At 41.5% G+C, this 25,342-nt stretch overlaps 1 protein-coding gene across 1 annotated transcript in view; it reads right to left on the bottom strand.

The window, feature by feature from the left end:
* Positions 1 to 25,342, bottom strand: part of DERA (deoxyribose-phosphate aldolase) — a 141,514-nt gene that overhangs the window by 73,200 nt on the left and 42,972 nt on the right. Inside the window, exons 2-3 of the mRNA XM_066264551.1 lie at positions 1,456 to 1,553; positions 173 to 320 (exon numbers count right to left, since the gene is read on the bottom strand). Of these exons, the coding sequence (XP_066120648.1) occupies positions 173 to 320; positions 1,456 to 1,553 (246 nt within the window). The remainder of the gene's footprint in view (positions 1 to 172; positions 321 to 1,455; positions 1,554 to 25,342) is intronic.

Genomic DNA, 25,342 nt, shown 5'->3' with positions numbered 1-25,342 from the left:
CCCTGCTGTTTTTAAAAGAAGCGTGTCAATTATTTGTCTAGCTATACAATTTTACCATGCATCTTATTGCTGCTCTCATTGTAGCAGCTGAACTTGTCTTAAGTCCTCTTAGATTCAATCATCAGTATTGTAAAGAGGTAAATATCAGAGAGATTATACACAACAACATTACCTTTATCGTGCATATTTAAAGCCTTTAAGAGATCTTCCCGGATTGGATACTTGGCTTTATAACAGAGCCTTTGAATGTTGGAATATGAATCATCGCCTGAAAGTGTAGTAAGATCTATAAAGGTAACAGCTTTCAGGAGCCAAGCAGCCTGGTTTGAAGAAAAACAAAAATAAGGTTAAAAGAAAAAATGAATCTCCAACCTAGTTAGCTAGTAGACAATCACTAGACAAGCATGCATGCTGACATCTGACATGGATACTATTCTAAGGCTTATCATTCTGTTATGATTTAAACGTTGCTCAACAGTGACCAACATGAACATTACATAGAAAAAAATAAAAGGGGGGAAGAGTAGCCTTATATTATTTTTCTCCTATAGATACTGCAATTTGAAATCCCTAGTAGATCAAGTCACCCTCCATCTGACATCTCTACCTCATTCACAAGGAGTCCCCCAGGGCTACCCCAATATAAGAGAGCACGGGAACAAGAGCGTTTCTACCTTACATTTTACCTCCAGCCCTGGGATGTGGGATGAGACATTATAAAAAGACTCCCTAACTTCTTTGTTTGTTTCAATCTAATCCAATTCTGTTTTTTTAAATAATATTCTTATTTCACAATTCATTCAATGAATTTTCTTTCAACTTGTCAATCATAATATTTTCAAGGAGGAATAAAATGTGAGACGTTACCCAAAAGGATTCAATCACAACTTTTTGCCTCCCTTGTGAAATAAACTCTCAATTGCTCTTAATCCCGGAATGCCTAACACATCTTCGGTTGGTATCCATGGCAGAACATGCATACCACAAGTACTCCACAAAACATCATTTTTTGAATTTTGAAAAATGATTTATGAAAATTAATGATAAAGGAAACACATTGGTCAAAGGAGGTCACCTAAAGGCCTCAACCGTGGGCGCACCAGGATTAGATGTTATGGTTTGAAAACTAAAATAGAAGACATCCAAAGAAGGTATGTCTAAGAAACTGAATAAATGTGTTGACAAAATATGCCATTTCATCCACTCATGAATAAAGATGACTCAAAATCATTGCAGCTTTGCCACTCAAGAGTAATAACATTTTAACTTGTTCAGATAAATGTGTTATCGTTCTCCAACCCATCATCATCATATATGAATTATTAAAATAAGTCATGGACAGCTGCAATCTTTTAAATTTAGATGCATCTTGAGCGAAATTCAATAGCGTGGCCTTGAGGGAAGAGGCCAGGCGTTGTAAACCACAGGAACAGAACGCTCGAGAAGAACCCTTACCTGCCACTCTTTCTTCACGGTTCTGCGCGCCTGAATTTGCGCTGCCCGCCTTAGAACTGCCGGTTGATTCACTTGTATTTTGGAGATCCAGCTGAGGTCTAAAGGGGAATGAAGAACACTTTTTAAAACGTTAAAGTTTTATTAAATATATTTACCCAGTTTTTTTCACACAGTCCTTGAAAGGATATACAATATTTATCATATGACATCCAAGCTCTTTTAAAGCTTATGTTTCTTTTTCACACAACTGCAGATAAATAACCCTGTTGAAAGTAGCCCAGTCGTGAAAAGGCATACTTCATGTAAAGGTAAGTACATTTGGAAGTAGGAGAACCTGCGCTGATTCATTACACAGACATGTCTAACAGTGGGCAGAAATGCTGTGTTACCCAGGCCTCACTTCTGATAGCAAAGACTTATGTGTGAGCACCCAGTCTAGGAGAACAAATGACTAATACGTACTTAAGTGAATTAATGTTGGGGCTTAAAGGAATCCTTGAGCACTACCCCTTTGCTGACAAGATTAATATCTACTATATGCTGATATGATACAGCCCATGCCTTCCTAAAAGGAGAATTTTTCAAAATGTATTAGAAATGACAACATTGATGTAACAGAAGTTAAAAAAGGAAAAGAAACAGGCCGCTCAAAATTCCCGGGGACACCTATCTGTTGCTTTGGTTTTGAAATGCTCTCTCCGACCTCCGTCCCACCTTCCATTCTCTTCTGGTTGACTGAAATTTCTACCTTCAGTCCCAGCCTAAATGTTTTTCTTTGTGTAAACACTGCCAGCTCCCCAGACAGAGCCAACATTTAGATATGCCTCTACCATGGAACTTGTATTTAGTTCATGAGGGAGTTGTGGTAAAACTGTCTCTTGTACTTCCTATAGTGTGAATCAGGACCTGATTCATTTTTAAGTATCTTCTAAACCAACCACACTGTCTGGTGCACCTGTATTTCAACTGCATCCACCAGCACTCTCTAACATAGCTGGCCTCACAGTAAATTGAGCATGTACCCATATACCTCTCACTTATCTTCTAGAAGTAACCTGCCTTCAATATTCACCTAACCACCTCATGTTGTTAAAGAATCTTCTTAGAGCCTTAAAGGATTACTGTGGAAAAGGCTACTAATTAGGAAATATATCACAATTCAATAATTATATTATTTATAGCCTGACTAGGTGGTGGCACAGTGGATAAAGCATCAAACTAGGATGCTGAGGACTCAGGTTCGAAACCGTAAGGTCACTGACTTGAGTGCAGGCTCACCAACTGAGGGGCAGGGTTGCTGGCTTGACTGTGGGATCATAGACATGACCCCATGGTCACTGGCTTGAGACAAAGGTTTCTGGCTTGAATTCCAAGGTTGCTGGCTTGAGCCCAAGGTCACTGGCTTGAGCAAGGGGTCATTTTATCTGCTGTAGTGCCCCAGTCAAGGCACATATGGGAAAGCAATCAATGAACAACAAGGTGCCACAATGAAGAGTTGATGCTTCTCATCTCTCCCATCCTGTATGTCTGTTCCTATCAGTCTGTCTCTCAATCTCTCTCTCTTGCTAAAAATTAAAATAGTAATGATCATTATTATTATTATTTATAATGCGATGCGGAGAACTGCTGCTTGCATGCTGCACTATATAACAATACAAATAATGAAATATTTGCATTCACCACAAAGAAAAACCTCAAAGAAACCAAGTTTCTGTAAGACATTCTCATTTCCATTTGATTCTTCCTGTCAATTTTAATCGTGTAATAATTCCAAGTTAGCATTTGAGTGATTAGTAATGATATTCTTAGTTAAATATCACTGAAGAAGGAACATAGTCTGGGTGCTTTTTATCCTAATTAAATTATTTTGTTAGCCGAAATTGTTTAACAAACAGATTTTTAACATTTAAATCCATCTGCTCCTCAAAGACATTGTATGTTTTCCTGCTTGTCTGCTGGGCCAACTTTACAAAGAATTGAGAGGCCAAGGTCAGGCATATGAAAGCTGCCTCTTCTTCCCACCCAAAGATGAATTTGGTTCTTGGTAGAGATCAAGGCAATAACACCAGATAGACACACTGGATTCACCCCAACTTATCTGAGACCTATAAGAACCCACGTCCAACCAAAGGTAGGGGGTTCTTTTTTCTCTTTTCTTTCTTTTTTTTTTTAATTACAATTATGGTGAACAGGATCATGGTAGAGACAGTTTCAGGCAGATAGTAAAAATGAGTGAAACAAGCAGTTGGGTAAAATACAGTGTTCACCACCAGTTGACAGTGATCAAGAGGAAAGCTTATGATGGTGTGGCAGGTTTTGAGGAGCTGCCCTTTATTTCATATGAATCTTCCTGGAAGCTTCTCCACACAGCTACTCCCCCTCAAATAAAGGCAGATTTAACAGTGGGCCATTGGGCACGTGCCTTGGGCCCCGAATTCTGAAGGGCCCCGCAAAATCCCAACTTTACACTTTTTTCTAATGTAAAGGGCCCAATATTTTCTACTCTGCCCGGGGCCTCAATCCACCCAAGTGGTCCTACCCCACCCCAACTACTGCTACTGCTACTGCTGCCAGAGAGAGGTCTCAGGCAATCCCAGCCTGCCCAGTCTGGCTTCCCCGCCTTCTCATGCCCCATCTTCTCCCTCTCTGCCAATTGGACACTCTGCCTTTCCAAGGTACTGGGAGTTCATTAACACACTCCATTATGTTCTATCTCTGGACCTGTGCACGCTGTTGGTTCCCTCTTTATACAATGCTTTTCCTTATTTTGCCTGTAGAGTAAACCTCTAAGACTCAGTTCAAGGAGCTGAATAGACATTTTCACAAAGAGGATGCACAAATGGCCAACAGGTACATGAAAAGTGCTCAACATCACTAATCATTTGGGAAATACACATCAAAATCACAATGTGAGGCCCTGGCCAGTTGGCTCAGTGGTAGAGTGTTGGCCCGGCGTGTGGAAGTACCAGGTTCAATTTCCGGTCAGGGCACACAGGAGAAGCACCCATCTGCTTCTCCACTCCTCCCCCTCTCCTGCCTCTCTATCTCTCTCTTCCCCTCCCACAACCAAGGCTCCATTGGAGCAAAGCTGGCCCTGGGCACTGAGAACAGCTCCATAGTCTCCACCTCAGGCACTAGAGTGGCTCCTGCAGAGACACAGCAAACACCAGATGGGCAGAGCATCGCCCCCTGGTGGGCATGCCAGATGGATACTAGTCGAGTGCATGCAGGAGTCTATCTGACTGCCTCCCCACTTCTAACTTTGGAAAAATACAAACCAAAAACAATGCAAAAAAAAAAACCAACCCCACAATATGATATCACCTCACACCTGGAAGAATGGTTATTATTAAAAAGATGAGAAGTAGTGTTGGGAAGGTTGCGGAGGAAAGAGAACCCTTGTGAACTGTTGGTGGGAATGTAAATTGGTGCAGGCATTATAGAAAAGAGAATAAAGTTTACTCAAAAATTTGAAAAACAGAACTAGCAAATGATCCAGCAATTCCACTTGGATTTTTAGCCAAAGGAAACAAAATCACCAAATCAAAAAGGCAGCAACACCCCCATGTTCACTGCATTATTTACAGTAGCCAAGATATGGAAACAGCCTGACCAGGCGGTGGCACAGTGGATAGAGCATCTGACTGGGATGCAGAGGACCCAGGTTTGAGACCCCGAGGTCGCCAGCTTGAGTGCGGGCTCATCTGGTTTGAGGAAAAGCCCACCACCTTGAACCCAAGGTCGCTGGCTCCAGCAAGAGGTTACTCGGTCTGCTGAAGGCCTGCAGTCAAGGCACATATGAGAAAGCAATCAATGAACAACTAAGGTGTTGCAACGCGCAATGAAAAACTAATGATTGATGCTTCTCATCTCTCTCCGTTTCTGTCTGTCTGTCCCTGTCTATCCCTCTCTCTGACTCACTCTCTGTCTCTGTAAAAAATAAATAAATAAATAGAAATAAAAAAAAAAGATATGGAAACAACCTAACTGTCCACTGACAAATAAGTTGATAAAGAAAATATGCCTTATATATATATACAGTGGTACCTTGAGATACGAGCAGACCAACATACGAATATTTTTAAGATACAAGCTACGACTTGGTCTGTATTTTTGTTCAAGATCCGAGCGAAATTCTGAGATATGAGTCGTGATTCAGGAAGCTGCCGCTAGTTGGCATGCTGGCACACAGGTCCAGTATTGGCAGCACAACACCAACATCTCATTCTTTCTCACGTGTTACCAGCAGAATCAAGTCGAATCTCATACACTGTGCTCATTCTTACATCATTTTTGCATTTTTGATTAACTTTTTTGTGTGCTGTCATGGGGCTGAAGAAAGTGAGTGTAAAGGACAGTGGTGAAAAGAGAATGCTGTTGATAGAAATAAAATAAGAAATAATAGAAAAACATGAGCGTGGTGTACGAGTGATTGAACTGGCAAGGCTGTACAACTGCAATATATCTACAATTTGTACCATCCTTAAACAAAAGGATGCCAACAAAAGTGCAAATCCAGCAAAAGGAACTACAATTCTGTCCCAATTAAGGACAAATATCCATGAAGAAATGACGAAGCTTCTGCTGGTGTGGGTGAAAGAGAAAGATCTGGCAGGAGATACAGTGATGGAGACTGTAATATGCGAAAAGGCACGTATTATTTATGGTGACTTGAAGAAGAAAGAACCATCAACCTCAAAAGAGGCAGCTGAAGATACGTTTAAGGCAAGTCATGGCTGGTTTAAAAATTTCAAGAAGACATTTGGCATCCACTCGGTGGTGAGGCATGGTGAAGCTGCAAGTGCTGACATTAAGTCAGCTGAGGAGTACATCGCATGTTTTGCTGCGCTTATCGCAAAGGAAGGCTACATCCCCCAACAAGTGTTCAACTGTGACAAAACAGGATTGTTTTGGAAAAAAATTCCCCAGAGGATTTTCATCTCCACAGAGGAGAAGCAGCTGCCAGGCCATAAACCCATGAAGGACCATCTGACCCTTGCATTGTGTGCAAATGCTAGCAGTGACTATAAAGCAAAACCACTGCTAGTGTATCATTCCGAAAATCCTTGAGCCTTTAAGACTCACAAGATTCTTAAAGAAAAACTGCAGGTTATGTGGTGCACCAATGCTAGGGCATGGGTTACACGACAGTTTTTTATTGAATGGGTAAATCTCATCTTTAGTCCTGCAGTGAAGAATATCTTCAAGAAAATAAACTCCCGATGAAAGCATTACTAATCCTTGATAATGCTCCAGCCCACCCACCTGGTCTTGAAGATGACATTCTCTATGAGTTCAAATTCATGAAAGTCCTCTACCTCCCACCCAACACGACTTCAATCTTGCAACCTATGGATCAGCAGGTCATTTCCAACTTTAAAAAGCTTTACACAAAGCACTTGTTCCACCACTGCTTTGAGGTGACTGAGAATACAAATTTAACCATTTGAGAGTTTTGGAAAGATCACTACAATATGATGATATGTTTACGCATTATTGACTTCACATGGCAAGGTTACAAGAAGAACTTTGAACTCGGCATGGAAAAAGTTATGGCTTGATGTTTTTGCAGACAGGGACTTCAAAGAATTTGAACCAGAGACCGAGACTGAGGTAGAAGCATTGGAGGAGACTGTGTCCCTCGGAAAGTCGATGGGTCTGGAGGTAGATGAGGGTGACATAAACAAGCTCATCAAGGAACACGAGGAGGAACTCTCAACTGAGGAGTTGAAGGAACTACAGATGATGCAACATATGAGCTTCTGCAAGAGATTAGTAGTGAGGAGGAGGTAGAGTCGGAGGAAGTGATTTCTATAAGTGATTTCTACATGCTGGCAATGTGGGATAAGCTTTCAAGTTTCATTGAAAAGAAACACCCAGAAAAAGTTTCATCTGGTTGTGCTTCAGCACTTTCTAATGACACTTGTTTGTCACATTTCCGTAACATTTTAACAGGCAGGCAAAAGCAAACCTCTTTGGATAGATTTTTATTCAAAAGTCCTGCAAGTGAAAGTGCAGCCAAAAAGGCAAAAACAAGTGATATTTAAATAAAAAATACTTAATGTTAACCTTAGGTTTAGTTTAAAGTTAAGAAAGTGCATTTTTTTACAATTAATTTTTTTTTTGTATTTTTCTGAAGCCAGAAGCGGGGGGGGGGGGGGGGCCGTCAGACAGACTCCCACATGCACCCGACCAGGATCCACCCAGCACGCCCACTAGGGGGCGATGCTCTGCCCATCCGGGGTGTCGCTCTGTTTCGACCAGAGCCACTCTAGCACCTGAGGTAGAGGCCACAGAGCCATCCTCAGCGCCCGGGCCAACTTTGCTCCAATGGAGCCTCAGCTGCGGGAGGGGAAGAGAGAGACAGAGAGGAAGGAGAGGGGGAGGGGTGGAGAAGCAGATGGTTGCTTCTTCTGTGTGCCCTGGCCGGGAATCGAACCCGGGACTCCTGCACGCCAGGCTGATGCTCTACCACTGAGCCAACCAGCCAGGGCTAAATTTTTGTGGTTTCATTTTAAGTAAAGAAAGTGCAGCTTTAGTTTTGTTTAAAGTAAAGAAAATGCAGTTTTAGTTTACATTTAGTATTAAGAAAGTGCAGTGTTAGTTTACGTGTCTACAGTGCCTGCATCCCTTCCCCCCTCCCTCCTCCTCCACCATTCACCTCCGTTAGCCACACTCATCTGTCTCAAGGTAAGAATACAGTACTAAATAACACTTTTTTCTTTTATTTCATATATTTTGTTATGCATTAAAGTATACATGTGTGTTTCTTAATTAAAAACATGTCTTTCTTCATAATTTAGGATGGTTTGGGGATGTTTCACAGGGCTGGAACAGATTAAATCTATTTCAGTTATTTTAAATGGGAGAGATTTGATATACGAGTGGACTGACTTACAAGCTCAGTTATAGAATGAATTAAACTCAGATCTCAAGGTACCACTGTATATGAAATGGAATATTAGCCATGGAAAAGAAAATCTTGCCATTTGTAACAATATGGAAGGACCTTAAGGGCATTAAACTAAGTAAAATAATTCATTCAAAGAAAGACAAATATTGTATGATCTCACTTATAGGTAGAAGCTAAAAATATATAAAAAATAAGAAACCCTGAACTCATAGATACATAGAACAGATTGGTGGCTGCCATAGGTGGAGGCAGGGGCCAGTGAAATGGGCAAAGGGGGACAAAAGGTACAAACTTGTAGTCACAAAATAAATAAGAATGTAATGTACAGCACGGTGACTATAGTTAATAGTGCTGTACTGTATATTTAAAAGTCACTTAAAAGTTCTCATCACAAGAAAAAAATTATAAATGTGTGGTGAAGAAAGTTAAATTTATTGTGGTAATTATTCAATTACATCTCAATTAAGGAAAAGACTCAGTTCAAATGTCACCCTCTCATGAACCTTCCCTGAACCACAGAGGTGGAGCTATTTTTGCCTCCATTTCTTCCATGCTCCTTTACAGTCTACCTTTAGGACAGCCTCCTTCATTCTGAATGGCACTAATTTCTCTAAACGTTTATCCTACCCATACCGCAGATTTTTTTAAAATTAATTTTAATGGGGTGACATTGATAAATCAGGGTACGTATGTTCAGAGAAAACATCTCTAGGTTATTTTGACATTTGATTATGCTGCATTCTCATCACTCAAAGTCCAATTGTATTCCCTCACCTTCTAACTGGTTTTCTTTGTGCCCCTCCCCTCCCCAACCCCCTCCCCCTCCTCCCCCCCCCATCCCGTAACCCCCACACTCTTGTCCATATCTCTGAGTCTCATTGTTAGGTCCCACCTATGTATGGAATCATATAGTTCTCCCATACCGCAGATTTTTAAAGCCAAGTGAAGTACTTAATGCTATGGCATTCAATTAGTCAGTTAAATGGTTCCCAAAGTCGAGAAATGACCAAATTCTGGCAGTCTTTCCCAGCTGCTTCCTTTTGCGGGTGGAGTGGAATTGAAGTGTTTAATCATTTTTCCCCAGCTTTACTGAGGTATAATTGACAAATAAAAATGATATATATATTAAAGGTATACAGCATAATGTTTTGATATACATTTGAGATATGCTGTAAATTAATCACTACAATCAAGGTAATTAGCATATCCATCACCTTGCACATCTACCTTTCACACGTGTGTGATCAGCACATGTAAAATGTATCCGAGAGCACATTTCCAGCATACAATATAGTATGGTTAACTATAGTCATGTTACTGCGCAATAGATCTCCAGAATTCATTCACCTGTGTAACAAAATTCTGTACCCCGGCACCTCTGATTAAAAAGGACTATTGGATCTCCACCAGAGAGACGGACACGGAAACATGAATGAGATACCTGAAGACATTCACCTTGAAAACTAATTTTTTGTACAATTCCCCACCAAAGGTTAGAACCTGCGAGGCCTGCTCTCATATTCCTCAGATACCACTTGCCAGAGGTTCCTGCAAACTATCTATTGGAGGATGTAATAGGATTACTTCTCTCACAATATCAGCCTCCACTGCTAAAAATACCATTAGTGGTCATAAAATTATCCAGCCCGTATTTAATCTAGCCACAGAATTTGCCTCTGTGACCTCCCATGGTAATGAATTATAAGTGACTATTTCATTTTATTAGCACTTAATTTGCTGCTCTTTAATTTCATCAAATAACCCTTGTTCTCATATTATGGGGTCTAGGGAAAAGAAAGGACTGATTGGCCTTTGTTACGTCCTTCATAATTTTTAATATTTTACTCAAGTACCCTTTAGCATTTCCTTTCCAGGAGAAGCGATTCCAATGCACACAATCTCATCAAGACCACAGAATCTACTCTTCTGGGAGCAGGAAGGCTTTCAAGCACACGTGTCTTTGGGGAGAACAGATATGAAACCATAATTGGAAGGTGACAAGACTCTTTTTTTAATATTCTCCAGTGAAGAAAGTCCCACTGTTTCTCTTAGTATATCATCTGGCGACTTTCAGGCTTTCTGTCAGTATGTTCTCAAACACTTTTCTCACAATTCTTGATTTTTTTTTTTTTTTCCTGTTCGAGTCTCAGTGGAGACAGAGATCATTTTCCCCAGAAATCTACTTCATAGCCTTTCTGTGGATATTCTTGTACTTCTTTACAATATCAAACATGTAACACCAAATAGCTCTATCAGAGAAAGTTTACTTTGTATTGTGATTTTACTTTAGTTCCTAATGGAGAAATAAAGAAATGTGATGTTTTATTAGAGACTTTTCCCAAAAAAAACTTTGGAAAAATAAGGAAGGTTAGATCTCCCATATTTTCTCTTTCATCCCTTCTGGGTTTTTATATGTCATTCTACCTGAATGTGTTCCCGAGTGTTGTCTCCAGTTGTTGTCTGATATGTACTTGTACAGTTTTAATCCCAGACTCTATTACTGAGATCTTCCTAATTGTGTGTTATTTGTGTTGTTTATTTTCAATTCTAATTTGCAGCTTCCCAGGAATCAGCCACAAACTCTCATATGTACAAATGCCTAGCACAATAATGGCCGCTCAATAAGTCTGTTACATCAGTTATTTTTCTTTACCTCAGACACTGAAATTAGTGAAATGCCAACTTGATCAAGCTTAGTCTTTCAACCTTAGCCATGGAAAATGTTAGCTTGGCTAAGAAAAAACAGCCCTGTACACCAGTGCTAGCCTGATCCAGCAAGGTTCAGAAGATACTCAATTTACATAAATGAGCAGACTCAGCCTTGCCCAGTTCCTAAGCCAAAAAGATACAAGACAGAGACCATGCTGGAAGCCTAAGTCTTGCCAATAGGTGAGGGCTAGAATTAGTCTTCTTCCCAAAGCCATGTATCCAATAAACCTTGAGTGATCCACTATAGGGTATCCAGGACATTAGCCAACTCTTCTAACATTCTACTATATTAACCCAGTTCTTAGAATCCAGAGAGATGCTCTAGAAACCAAGACACCAGAAACCTGACAACATGTATTGCCACAGCACACAGAGCCTTGCTACTGTGTCATCTGCCCAGAGTCACTCTACGTGAATTTCTAATTCCCATCCCACACACATCACCAACCAGGTCATTATTTAGGATAGCAATTCAAGTCCAGGACAGTAATGAGTTTTTCACGCCTTCTGAAATCCTTTAACTTAAATTGCTGGCACACGACTTGATCAGCCAATTTGGTCTCTCTGAACCAACCTTGTCTATTCTCTGCTTACACTCCTCTTCCACCTGGCGCCATTTCTAAAATGTCTTGTATCAAGCCCTACATGGTCCATAACACTCTTTCTGAATGTTCAAGTAGTTGGTTAATGTCCAATGGAGGCATGGATGCCCTAGAGCAGGGGTCCCCAAACTTTTTACACAGGGGGCCTGTTCACTATCCCTCAGACCGTTGGAGAGCCAGACTATAAAAAAAACTATGAGCAAATCCCTTTGCACACTGCACATATCTTATTTTAAAGTAAAAAAACAAAACGGGAACAAATACAATATTTAAAATAAAGAACAAGTAAATTTAAATCAATAAACTGTCCAGTATTTCAATGGGAACTATGGGCCTGCTTTTGGCTAATGAGATGGTCAATGTCCGGTTTCATATTTGTCACTGACGCGCTTCCAGAGCCATGACGCGTGCCTCCCGCATCACCAGAAGTAGTGCTGTATGTGAGCAACGCTGTGCTTTGCGGGGCCACCACATACAGTACATCCGCATCCTGTGCTCCTCTCACTGACCACCAATGAAAGAGGTGCCCCTTCCGGAAGTGTGGTGGGGGCCGGATAAATGGCCTCAGGGGGCCGCATGCGGCCCACGGGCCGTAGTTTGGGGACCCCTGCCCTAGAGGGCTCACCCAGGTCCAACTATGACTTCCATTCATTCATTCAACTAATATAAAAGGGGTACCACAAAGGTGCCAGGCGCTGCTATAGGCTCAGCAGAAGCAGCAATGAAAAAAACAAAATCCTTCTCACAGAGCTTTTTCTAATGAGAAAAAAGTTACACATAAATATATATTGACTATATTATATAATCTATATGGGCTACATGAGTTATGTAGGATAAGAAATGGAGACTGCAGGATGGGCATAATCAGGGAAAATCTCTGATAAGAATACATTTGAGAGGAACCCCAGTTGAAATAGGAAGTGAGCAATGAGTCCATTGACCAGCATCTCAAGCAAAGAGAAGAGCAAATGCCAAAGGCCTCAAACAAAAGAGAACATGTCATACCAAAGTCAAAGCAGAGACACAGGGGTAAAGGGAGGTGAGCAAGCAAGGGAGGCAGGAAGTGGTAGAGAGAAAGTCAGAAAGGAAGGCAAGGGACAGACCATTTAGTAAAATGTTTCTCAGACTGAGAGTCATGACCTACAACTATGTCATGAAATCAGTTCTGTCTGTCTCAACAAGCATTACAAAATAAAGAAAAATAGAATAAGACAGAAACTATCAGGGTGCACCATATATAATACAGGTAGGGGTCATTTATGGAAGTTCTGTTTTAAGTACATGTATACAGGCATTTACTGTGTGGCTATATATATATAATACAAAGCCTATTGTAAGGCGCAGAGAGGAAGGTTAGAAAGCCCCTTAAGTGAGACTCTTTCAACATGGAAAGGACTTTAGATGTGAAAATGGGGAGGCTTTAGAGAAATCTGAGCAGAGCTAAAAGGATTTGATTTACATTAAAGAGTGCCTCTGGCTGCTGTAGGGACATCAACTAAAAGGCTCACACGAGAGCAGGTAGTAGCTTGGACCAGAACACTCTAGTGACAGGAAGAGAGTAGTCAAGCTCTCACCAGTCTACTGATGGGAGTATTTCTGTTGTGCCTTTATCAGTAGCCTTCAAACAAATAAGAGCTACTCATTCTCTGGTGCTATTATTCCCATCTGGAGAGTGAACAGTCCAAGAAAAGTTGACATTCCAGGAGCAGCTCCAAGGTTCAGAAAGTACAAAATTCCAGGAGGTTTCCTCTGCTCTCTACTGAAAAATACAGTCAGGTAAGTGAAAGAGTTCACATACTAGAACAAACTGTCAGGGTTGGTCTTTCTGCCTCTTCTCCCAAGCTCTCCATGCTTTCTGCCTCTTCTCCCAAGCTCTCCATGCTTTGACTACTGAAGTGAATTTAACAATTCTTCCCAATATCGTTCATCTGTTGAGCTTTTAGTCCTCACTAGGGTGACCACAACATCCTGAGCAACCAAGACATACTCAGTTGACATCTGTCCCATCTGGTTTGGTATTTGTCTTGTATTCATGTCTTGACATTCATTTTAAACAAAATTAAACTAGTTTGAGTTTGGTAGACTATGACTTCTACCATAGTCTTCAGTAATAGTGTGTTAAACAGTGTGTAATGAACAGAGATTGCACCTGAACATGCACTTTACTCTGTAAGAAACCAAAACTTGACTTTTCTCCATTTTCCTAAACACAACAGACTAACAGTCCCAGTATGCAGGGCATTCACAGATAATGAGGACATCCAGAGTATTTGTGGCTAACAAAAGCTAAATCTGGCCCTGGCTGGTTGGCTCAGTGGTAGAGCGTCGGCCTGGCATGCGGGGGACCTGGGTTCGATTCCCGGCCAGGGCACATAGGAGAGGCGCCCATTTGCTTCTCCACCCCCCCCTTCCTCTCTGTCTCTCTCTTCCCCTCCCGCAGCCAAGGCTCCATTGGAGCAAAGATGGCCCGGGCGCTGGGGATGGCTCCTTGGCCTCTGCCCCAGGCGCTAGAGTGGCTCTGGTCCTGGCAGAGCGACGCCCCGGAGGGGCAGAGCATCGCCCCCTGGTGGGCAGAGCATCGCCCCTGGTGGGCGTGCCGGGTGGATCCCGGTCGGGCGCATACGGGAGTCTGTCTGACTGTCTCTCCCCTTTCCAGCTTCAGAAAAATAGAGAAAAGAGAAAAAAATAAAATTTAAAAAAAAAAAAGCTAAATCCTTCCAGTCTTGGGCACTGATAGGAGAAGTTGGTGACACTGTTGTTTCTCTGCAGCCATCTGAGATAGCAGCCAGCTGTGTCCTGGCCTGAGCCCCAAACTTATAAGAGACGCATATAGAGTACACATCATGCCGACAGTCAGGAGGGTCGTGTGTTTGAACCGGTAGGTCGGATAAACATGGAATATGTATGGGGAGTCTCTAGCTGCCTATAGGAGAATAGACTGAAAGTAAAGCTTTGGTCATTTTTATATTCAATAAATCTAAAATTATTTATTTGGGGATAGGCTTTTTTATTTTGCAAAAGAAAAAATCTGTCAGCAGCAGTAAAGTAAAAAATACCAGTATGCTTAATGAAAAATTAAATTCTGAATTTCCATTTCTCAGGAACATTGATGATCTGTAATTTGCACAAAATGCTTTTCAACAGTTATCACATGCCAACATAGCTCTACAGAGATATCAGTGACTCCAAGAAGAACCACATTTGCTAAAAAGCATCTGTAGGTACTTCAAAAATTAGCCATTATGCTAAGATGCTACTGCCTAAAGATGACAATTTAATATAGCCTCAGAAGATAGTTCTATAAAACTCTGAAGCATGACTTTCCCTTTAGATAGAATGAGTTCTCTACAGATTGCTCGTTTTACAACCAAATTTCCTGGTGTGTATAAGAAATAAAACAGTAGCTATTCATTTTTTGGCTCCAGAAGCAGAATTTCACAACTAGAAAATCAGTTTTATATCAGAACCAGATGAAGATTCATCACATAACTACTATCTGACAAAAAAACTTAAGAAGGGTGGGACATCTGAGGACAAGGAAGGAGGACACAAAAACAGCAAAGGCCATGAAAGAAACGTTGGCATCAAAGGGAAAGGGAGAAAAAAAATGGGTGATTTAACAACACAAAGAATCCAATTAAAGCAACTACATTATTTTCCCACCCTTAATGAAATAATTGATATCGGCAAGTCTTCTCAGTGGATGAGAAAGACACTGACTGGTTAAGTCCATAGGGAAACTAGATATTCACATGGTATAGAAGAGCTGCCCCATACATTACTTGCAGGTCAAAAGAGGTAAGTTGAAACTATATAGCAGGCAGATGTAGCTGCAATCTCCTTAAACAAATAATCAAACTCAACATCAGTAATAGCGAACAAGCAGACACTCATTTTGTGCCTCATGACATGATGTAATATGAAAATAACAGCATCACTAATGAAGTACTCCTACCAGAACTGTTTAATCTAAATCTAATCAAGTTTTAGATGTGGGATGGCTAATTTCATGTGTCAACAGACAGGGTCACAAGTATTTGTTTAAACATTACTTCTAGGCATTTCTGGATGACATCAACACTTGAATCTGTAAACTGATTAAAGCAGATCACCATAAGCAGAGTAGGTGGGCCTCATCCAATTCTTTGAAGGCCTGAAAAGAACAAACGATTCTCTCTCTACCTGACCCAGCTGGGACACCCATCTTGTCCGGACTTGAGACTTGAACTCAAATGGAAACTTACACTATTCACTCTTCTGGTTCTCAGGCCCTCAGACTCAGGCTGGAACTCACACCATCAGCTCTCCTGGGTCTATAGGTTGCCAACTGCAGATCTTAGACTTCTCGCCTCCACAATCACATGAGCCAATTTCTTATACTAAATCTCTTTGTCTACATCTATCTGTATCTATGTACATTGCTATAGCTATATCTATCTACCTACTACTGATTATGTTTCTCTAGAGAAACCAGACTACTACATGATACAACTTGCAAATTAAAGGAAATACAGAAGATAGCGAAATAAGTTAAATGAGATCATGAGAAAATAATCAGATAACCCCCAAATTGGGGCAATCTATAGGTCAGATAACCCAATATCACCAAATTCAGTAAAACAAGGAAATCTATTTCTGATTAAAGGAAATAAATAAAACAATTGAATATAATGCATACTCCTTAATTGAATCCTAGCTTGAAAAAACCAGCCACAAAAACACACTTTGGGGACAACTGGGGAAATTGAAAGATGGACTTGATATCAGATTGTATCAAGGAATTATTTCAAATTTGGTTAATGTCACAATGGTATTATAAGAAAAAAATTTTTTTTCTTTTTTCAGAGACAGAGAGAGAGTCAGAGAGAGGGATAGACAGGGACAGACAGGAACAGAGAGATGAGTAGCATCAATCATCAGCCCTTCGTTGTGTGTTGCGACACCTTAGTTGTTCATTGATTGCTTTCTTTTTTTTTTTTTTTTTTCTGAAGCTGGAAACAGGGAGAGACAGACAGACTCCCGCACGCCCCGACCAGGATCCACCCGGCACGCCCACCATGGGGCGACGCTCTGCCCACCAGGGGGCGATGCTCTGCCCATCCTGGGCGTCGCCATGTTCCGACCAGAGCCACTCTAGCGCCTGAGGCAGAGGCCACAGAGCCATCCCCAGTGCCCGGGCCATCTTTGCTCCAATGGAGCCTTGGCTGCGGGAGGGGAAGAGAGAGACAGCGAGGAAGGCGCGGCGGAGGGGTGGAGAAGCAAATGGGCACTTCTCCTGTGTGCCCTGGCCAGGAATCGAACCCAGGTCCTCCGCACGCATTGATTGTTTTCTCATATGTGCCCTGACCACGGGCCTTCAGCAGACCGAGCAACCCCCTGCTCGAGCCAGAGACCTTGGGTCCAAGCTGGTGAGCTTTGCTCAAACCAGATGAGCCCATGCTCAAGCTGGCAACCTCAGGGTCCCGAACCTGGGTCCTCTGCAGCCCAGTCCGACACTCCATCCACTGCACCACCACCTGGTCAGGCAAGAAAATATTTTTATTCCTTAAAAATGCAAACATGTATTTCTGAGTGAAATGTCATAATTATAATTGTAATTTAAAATATTTCAGAAAAGCATACCAAAGCAAACAGTAAAGTATTAACAACTGTTAAGTCTAGGTGATAGATACATAAGGGTAATCATTATACTAGTCCTTCTACTTCCCTTGAATATTTGAAAACTTCAGTAATAAAAAGAAACTATAAAACAAAAGCAAGCAAAAGTAAAAAAACATAATGAATAAGGGAAACCATAACCATCAGCCTCCAAAATGGCACACTGTGATTCTCATCTCCTGGCATGCATGCTTCCACAATAAATAGCACTGACCAATAAGATATTGTGAAAAGATCAGTGTGTGACTTCCAACATTTGCTAGTAAAAGACATTGTGGCTTTTGCCTTACTATCTTGGCTCACTCTGTCAGGGAGAAGCCAGGTGCCATGTCATAAGAACACTCAATCAACCCTGGCAAATACCTACATGGTGAAGAGTGGCAGGCTCTCACCAGTTGCCGGCACTAACTTGCCAATCACGTGGACTCCATTTGGAAGTCAAACCTTGGCTGACAACTTGACTGCAGCCTCATGAGAGACCTCAAGCCAAAACCACCTGGCTAAGCCACTCCCAAGGTTCTGACCCAGAGAAACTGTGTGAGATAATTAATGATTATTGTTGTTCTATGTCACTAAGTTTGAAGCAGTTTATTTCATGGCAATAAATAGCATACAGAAATCACTATGAAAAGCTTTTCATAGCAAACTTGTTCACAGGGCATATTAGAAGCTATTAGGAGCTTTTTTCTTCTCAAATTTTAAAATGTAAGTATTTAAAACTCCACTAATGTAAATATATAAATCAAATTACATTAAAAACTAAACTGTGTGTGCACACACACACATGTAATGCCTTGCTATGATCTACATGTTAGTACCCACATTGTCCCCCCCAAAAAATCCTTATGTTGAAACCTAATCCCTAACAAGAGAGTATTTAGAGGTGAAGACATTAGGAGGTAATTAGGTCATAAGCATGGAGCCCTTATGAATAGGATCAGCACTCTCATAAAAAGGACCCAGGGAGATCCTTCACCCATTTGCCATGCAAGGTTCCAGCAAAAAGAGAACCCTAAATAGAGAAGTGGAACCTCACCAGACATTGAATCCACCTGCACCTTGATCTTGGACTTCCAGCCTCCAGAACTCTGAGAAAGAAATGTCTGTTGTTTATGACACCCAGGCTACGGTATTTCTGTTACAGCAGCCTAAGACTGTTATACATCTAGTATAGACTAAACCATACAGCAATTTAAGATCTATTTAAAAATTATAGTGAAATTCTATGTTAGAATAATATAGCAATAGATGCCCATGTTTTTTTATTCAGCTCAATTTATTTCCAAAGCTAACATATTTTTGGCTTCTCAAAGTATCTTTAACTTGATGTCCATCAAGTGTTTTTCTAAGCTCTTCTCCAAAGAGTTATGTTAGCATTGAAAATACCATTTGCCATAATAAAACTAGTATCAAACAATGACAAACCTCTCTAGGGAATGACCAGCGGCTTTTCACTTGTACTCTTTTTTGCTATTGTTTAAATGTAAGGCTAGTAGGCACGGCCACCATCACAGCTGCCTGGCCAATGCAGATTCATGTTTGACTCAGACCGACGGTAATGAAACAACAGAGCCAAGAACTGGTGGACCATTACCTTTAATTCTAGCTTGCACCCAGCAAGCAAGAAATACACACAGTGGGAAAACACTTCCCTTTCCATTCAGGGCTCCCAAAGTCACTGACTTATCCGAGTTTTCTAGAATCAAAGGTTTCTACCTCACCAGCCTTCTTCACTTCTGTTCCCCATCTCCTCTCTGCACAAACTCTGCACAAACTGGCTTCTCCTTCAGCACTCTGCCATCTTGGCTGCCTCTCCTTGCAATGCTAATTTCAGGAACCGACCTAGAGAGAGCCCCTGGTCTGCTCCATTTTATAGTGTAGAAATCAAAACCTTTAAGCCAGTATACAAATAAGAAAGTTTCTGATACAATGCCACTTATCTGAGGCATAAATGGAATTCCTCATAAGAGTGCACCACCCCACATCATGCAACAGTCAAAAGTGTGGGGAAAAGCTTAGTTTTGAAAAGATCTTAGTTTTAAAAGGGCGGGAAAAGCTTAGTCTTAAAACTAAGCCTTAGGCTATAATGACTTTGCCGGCTTACAGCCTGTCCCCCATACCCAATGCAGACTATAAGTGAGCAAGCATATATATCATATTTACAAACTTATATGACCAACATTAAATATGTTTAAATCTATGAAAAAAGCAATACTTTTATTCTGTTGGCATTTTCCCTAAACTCTTAGGGACAACATTACAAAAAGTTCTTTTTTCCAAGACTAAGTATTTCCACCAGGTTCTCAGTATGCAGCATTTCATTAACTATTTCAAAGAACTCTTAACCTGCCTGTTTGGAACAATGCAGTTTTCTTCAGCAATCCACATATCAGAGCTGTTTGAGAAATGTATTCTTGGCTTAAATCAAGAAGTCAAAGAGTCCGTTAAAAGAGCCAATAGTTTCCCACCCATTTCTTTTTTAATTTTCTTTACTTCCAAGTGAATTAACTGTAAAACTTTAACAGCATAATAATAACATATTCAAGCCAATAGGCCACCCAGTGACGCCTAGTACTGAACTGCCAAGGACAGTCCCGAACACGTGGGGCAGCAACTCCAGCTACACAGCACTGCCCGGAAAAAAGGGAATTCCATGTTCTGGTTCTGGAATATGGGTCATCACTATATTTGAAGTTGGAAAACCATAACAACTGTTTACGGAGCAGTGACTCTGTGCCAGGTACCCGTTAGCTTTCTTATTATACTTTTCCATAGTACAGCTGGTCTGATGATGTAGCTCTTCTCTGATTACCTCAACTGTGAGGATAGAGAGCCATCACTGATGAGAGGAATCAGCCAACTTGGTGCAACAGTCATCACTCAACGGATCTGAGCAGCAGTGCTAAACAGAGGGCATGACATTGCAGGACCAGACAGGAGGTTGGGTTCCAGCTCCAACTCTGTCACTATGAGAAGACTCAGCTGGCCAGAGGTTTCAACAAGCCTACTTGCTCTAACAAATACTGTAGTAAAAATTAACTACAAATCAAAGGGAGGGAAGATGTTTCAAATATGGGGTATAACATGAATAAAAACCAAGTTGGAAATGGGTATAGTCTTCAGACAGCAATGGCAAAAAGTTATGTTTGGCTAGGGATCTGAGTGAAACAAGTTAAAGGGATTAAGAAGAGCAAATTGGTAGTTACAAAACAATCACACAGATGTAAAGCACACCATAGAGAGTACAGTCAATAGTATTGTAATAACTATGTATGGTGCCAGGTGAGCACTTGAAATATTGAGGGGGATACTTTGTAAAGTATATCATTATCTAACCATTATGCTGTACACCCAAAATTAAAACACCATAATATTGAATGTAAAATGTAATTGAAAAAAAAATTTTTTTAATTTATGTTTGGGAGTAGCAAAATGGTTGCCTAGGTCACGTTGCATCGGTCACAGACAATCCTGAAATATAGGCACAGGACTCTAGACTTGAAGTAGCAAAGGATTACTATTGATTTATTTGATCATTTGGTATACAAAGTGTAAGGCCAGGAGCCGCCATCATGGCCATTCACATGCAGGTTCCCACTGGATTCAGGCAGACGGTAAAGAAACAGCAGAGTCGGAGGATGGTGGGCCATTCTGTTTATTGGTGTCTCACCAAGACAGGCAAACCACAAGAGAAGACAAGGGAAAAGCAAGTTTTCTGCTTTTCCCATGAAGGGTAAGGGATCAGGGAGGCCCCTGCAATGGTGATAACAGGAACCGAGAGAGCAAGCTCCCAGTCGGCCCCACTTTATAGTGTAGAAATCAAAATCTTTAATCCAATATACAAACAAGAAAGTCTATGATACAAAGTCTGAGGGATAATGGGATTCCTCATGAGGGTGCACCACCCTACATCATGCAATCAGTCAAGGGTGTGGGGAAAAGCTTAGTCTTAAAACTAAGCCTTAGGCTATAACGACCCAGCCTGTTTACAGCCTGTCCCCCACATCCAATACAAACTATATGCGGGCAGATATATGTATCATATTTAAAAACTTATTTGACCAACACAAGGTAAAATGGAAAGAGAAAAAGAACTACAGCTGTAAAGCCAGTGGCCAGGGCCACCATCATAGCAGCCGCCTGGCCCATGCAGGTTTGCATTGGATTCAGACAGTCGGTAAAGAAACAACGGAGCCAAGAACTGATGGGCCATCATCTTTAATCCTAGCTTGCACCCAGCGGGCAAGTAAAAACACACATTGGGCTCCAAAACCCACTCACATTCAGTGCTCACAAAGCTACTGACTTATCTGAGTTTCCTACAATCAAAGGTTTCTAGCTCATCAGACTTATTCACCTCTGTTCCCCATCTCCTTCCTTCTCCCTGCACAAACTCTGCACTAACTGGCTTCTCACTTAACACTCCGCCATCTTGGCTGCCTCTCCTGGCCTCCTCCACATGGCTTTTTCTGCTCTCCTCTCTGCTCTCTAATATTAATCTCAGGAACCAAGAGCACAAGCTCCTGTTCTGTTCCCATTTTATAGTGTAGAAATCAAAACCCTTAATCCAATACACAAAATAGGGAAGTCTCTAATACAAAGTCACTTATCTGGGACATGATGGGATTGTACCGCCCCATATCAAAAAAGGGTGGGAAAGGCTTAGTCTTAAAACCAAGCCCCAGGCTACAAGGATCCTGCCTGCCCACAGCCCACCCCCAACACACATTAACATCACCTGGGCGATGGCTTCCACGTGGGCAGAGCCATCTTTAACAAAGTGAACATAATATATTTTATCTGCCCAACAACAGCCAAGTTTCCATCAACTTTGTATAACATATATTTACTTCTTTTGAAAATTGAGAAAAATAAAAGTTAGTTTAAAACAGTTAAAAGACAGAAGTAAAAAGGGGGAAAAAAACATAGGACCAAATTGTAAGTTTTTGCTTTTGATATCTGAAAGGCAGAAACCATGGGCCGAAGCAAACACAAACACACACACACACACACACACACACACACACACGGCGAGTGTGTTCAAGGAAATTTTATTTTAAAAGTGCCTAGGTGCAAGAGGGCTGAGACCAGCAAAGGGTGTCAGCCCCACGGAAGGGATAGGGCAGGGTTTATATGGATTAATCAAAGGGCCTTGGGCAAAGGCAGCTGACTATTGCTATATCTGACTCAATAGTCCTTTATCAGCATCCAGCTGCAAGGGAGGTCTGAGCCAGATTACTCAGTAAGCAAGTCCTTCTTCTTCCTTAAGGCCTGCATTGTTCTTAAGATGGTGGCTGAGTAGCCATTTCTCAATATCAAATTTTGTCAAATAAATATGTAAACAAAATGGGCATATTCTGAAGGGATATTTAGAAGAAGGATAACTTAGATCAACTTATAATCATTCTCTAGCATGCACTGAGAGAACTTAAAGATCACAGAGAAAATAACCAGTAATCTGAATTTGACTCAACAAAAAACAAATTTAAATCTATTGCCCTAGGTGCCAAAATAAATTACATAACTTGCAACCAAGAGATATGAAAATAAGAGTAAAAATAAGGACTCTTATGTTTTATTCTGTCTTTTCTTTTTCTTATTCCATATTTTTAATAAGAAATCAGAGTAAATAGTGTATACAGTGTTTTGGAAGTCTAAGAGATACAGAGAGTCTGCTGTTGGGCAGATAAAATATATTATGCTCACTTTGTTAAATATGGCGCTGCCCATGTGGAAGCCATCACCCAGGTGATATTAATGTGTGTTGGGGGCGGGCTGTGGGCAGGCAGAATCTTTGTACCCTGGGGCTTGGTTTTGGGATGAAGCCTTTCCCACCCTTTTTGATGTGGGGTGGTACAATCCCATCATGTCTCTGATAAGTGACTTTGTATTAGACACTTCCCTATTTTGTATATTGGATTAAAGGTTCTGATTTCTACACTATAAAATGGGGACAGAACGGGAGCTTGCTCTCTTGGTTCCTGAGATTAACATTAGAGGAGAGAGCAGAGAGGACAGCAGAGAAAGGCCACGTGGAGGAGGCCAGGAGAGGCAGCCAAGATGGCGGAGTGTTGAGTGAGAAGCCAGTTAGTACAGAGTTTGTGCAGGGAGAAGGAAGGAGATGGGGAACAGAGGTGAATAAGTCTGGTGAGCTAGAAACCTTTGATTGTAGGAAACTCGGATAAGTCAGTAGCTTTGTGAGCACTGAATGTGAGTGGGTTTTGGAGCCCAATGTGTGTTTTTACTTGCCCGCCGGGTGCAAGCTAGGATTAAAGACTATGGCCCATCAGTTCTTGGCTCCGTTGTTTCTTTACCGACTGTCCGAATCCAATGAGAACCTGCATGGGCCGGGCTGCTGTGATGGTGGCCCTGGCTACTGGCTTTACATCTGCCTTGCTGAGAAAAGTGGGGGGGAAAAGCCGTGTAGGAAGAGTTATGCCACTGGCTGTGAAGAAGAGGAAGAGATGTGGGCAGGAGGTGTGAGGGATGGGGGGTGGAGAGATGAGAAGACAAAAGCAGCATTCTCAGCAAGATCCTGAGGTGGAAAACCCAAATTTAGTTATGCGAGAACCAAGTTTTTTGTTGTTGTTATTTCCTGAAGAATCAAGTCCTTCTCAGGGAGAAACAGATACAAAGTCCAAAAGACAGGTTAGGAACATATGAAAGGTGAAGATTGGCAGTTGAAACTTTTAAATCAAATTCAACAGACAAATAAGAGACACTGAGAATTTTAAACCTAGTGTTCGGCAGATAAAATATATTATGCTCCCTTTGTTAAAGATGGCGCTGCCCACATGGAAGCCCATCGCCCAGGTGATGAAATTGGTTGCCCTTCTTGCTTGGGATGGGCATGATTATATTAATGTGTGTTGGGGGCAGGCTGTGGGCAGGCAGGATCCTTGTAGCCTGGGGCTTGGTTTTAGGACTAAGCCTTTCCCACCCTTTTTGATGTGGGGTGGTGCACTCTCATGAGGAATCCCATTATGCCTCAGATAAGTGACTTTGTATCAGAGACTTTCTTATTTGTATATTGGATTAAAGGTTTTGATTTCTACACTATAAAGTGGGGCACACCGGGAGCTTGCTCTCTCTCAGTTCCCAAGATCAGCATTAGAGGAGAGAACAGAGTAAAGCAAATAAAGGCCACATGGAGGACAGGAGAAGCAGCCAAAATGGCAGAATGCTAAAGCAGAAGCCAGTTTGTGCAGAGTTTGAGCAGAGAGGAGACGGGGAACAGAGGTGAATAAGTCTGGTGAGCTAGAAACCTTTGCTTCTAGGAAACTCTGATAAGTCAGTAGCTTTGTCAGCACTGAATGAGTGGGTTTCAGAGCCCAATGTATGTTTTTACCTGCCCGCTGGGTGAAAGCTAGAATTAAAGGTAATGGCCCATCAGTTCTTGGCTCTGTTTCATTACTGTCTGTCCGAATCTAATGCGAACCTGCATGTGAATGGCCATGATGGCAGCTCCTGGGAAGTACAATATAATTTGCCATAGTATTCTAGGAAGCAAATCCAAAAGTCCTTCAAACCATTAGTCTGTGTAAAGCTAGTAGCCACGGCCACCATCACAGCTGCCTGGCCAATACAGGTTTGCATTTGATTCGGACAGACGGTAATGAAACAGAGGAGCCAAGAACTGGTGGGCCATTACCTTTAATCCTAGCTTGCACCCAGCACGCAAGAAATACATACAGTGGAAAACACTTCCCTTTCCATTCAGGGTTCCCAAAGCCACTGACTTATCTGAGTTTCCTAGAATCAAAGGTTTCTACCTCACTAGCCTTATTCACCTCTGTTCCCTATGTCCTTCTCTCTACACAAACTGGCTTCTCCTTCAGCATTCTGCCATCTTGGCTCCTTCTCCTCTCCTCCATGTGGCCTTTCTCTGCTCTCCTCCAGTATGGGCTCCTCTGCCCCATTCTATAGTGTAGAAATCAAAACCTTTAATCCAATATAGAAACAAGGAAGTCTCTGATACAAAGTCACTTATCGGAGGCATAATGGG

Source organism: Saccopteryx bilineata, chromosome 1 (assembly GCF_036850765.1).
Source record: "Saccopteryx bilineata isolate mSacBil1 chromosome 1, mSacBil1_pri_phased_curated, whole genome shotgun sequence".
In the NCBI taxonomy this organism is placed as follows: domain Eukaryota; kingdom Metazoa; phylum Chordata; class Mammalia; order Chiroptera; family Emballonuridae; genus Saccopteryx; species Saccopteryx bilineata.
This window is presented reverse-complemented; position numbering and strand designations above follow the sequence as displayed.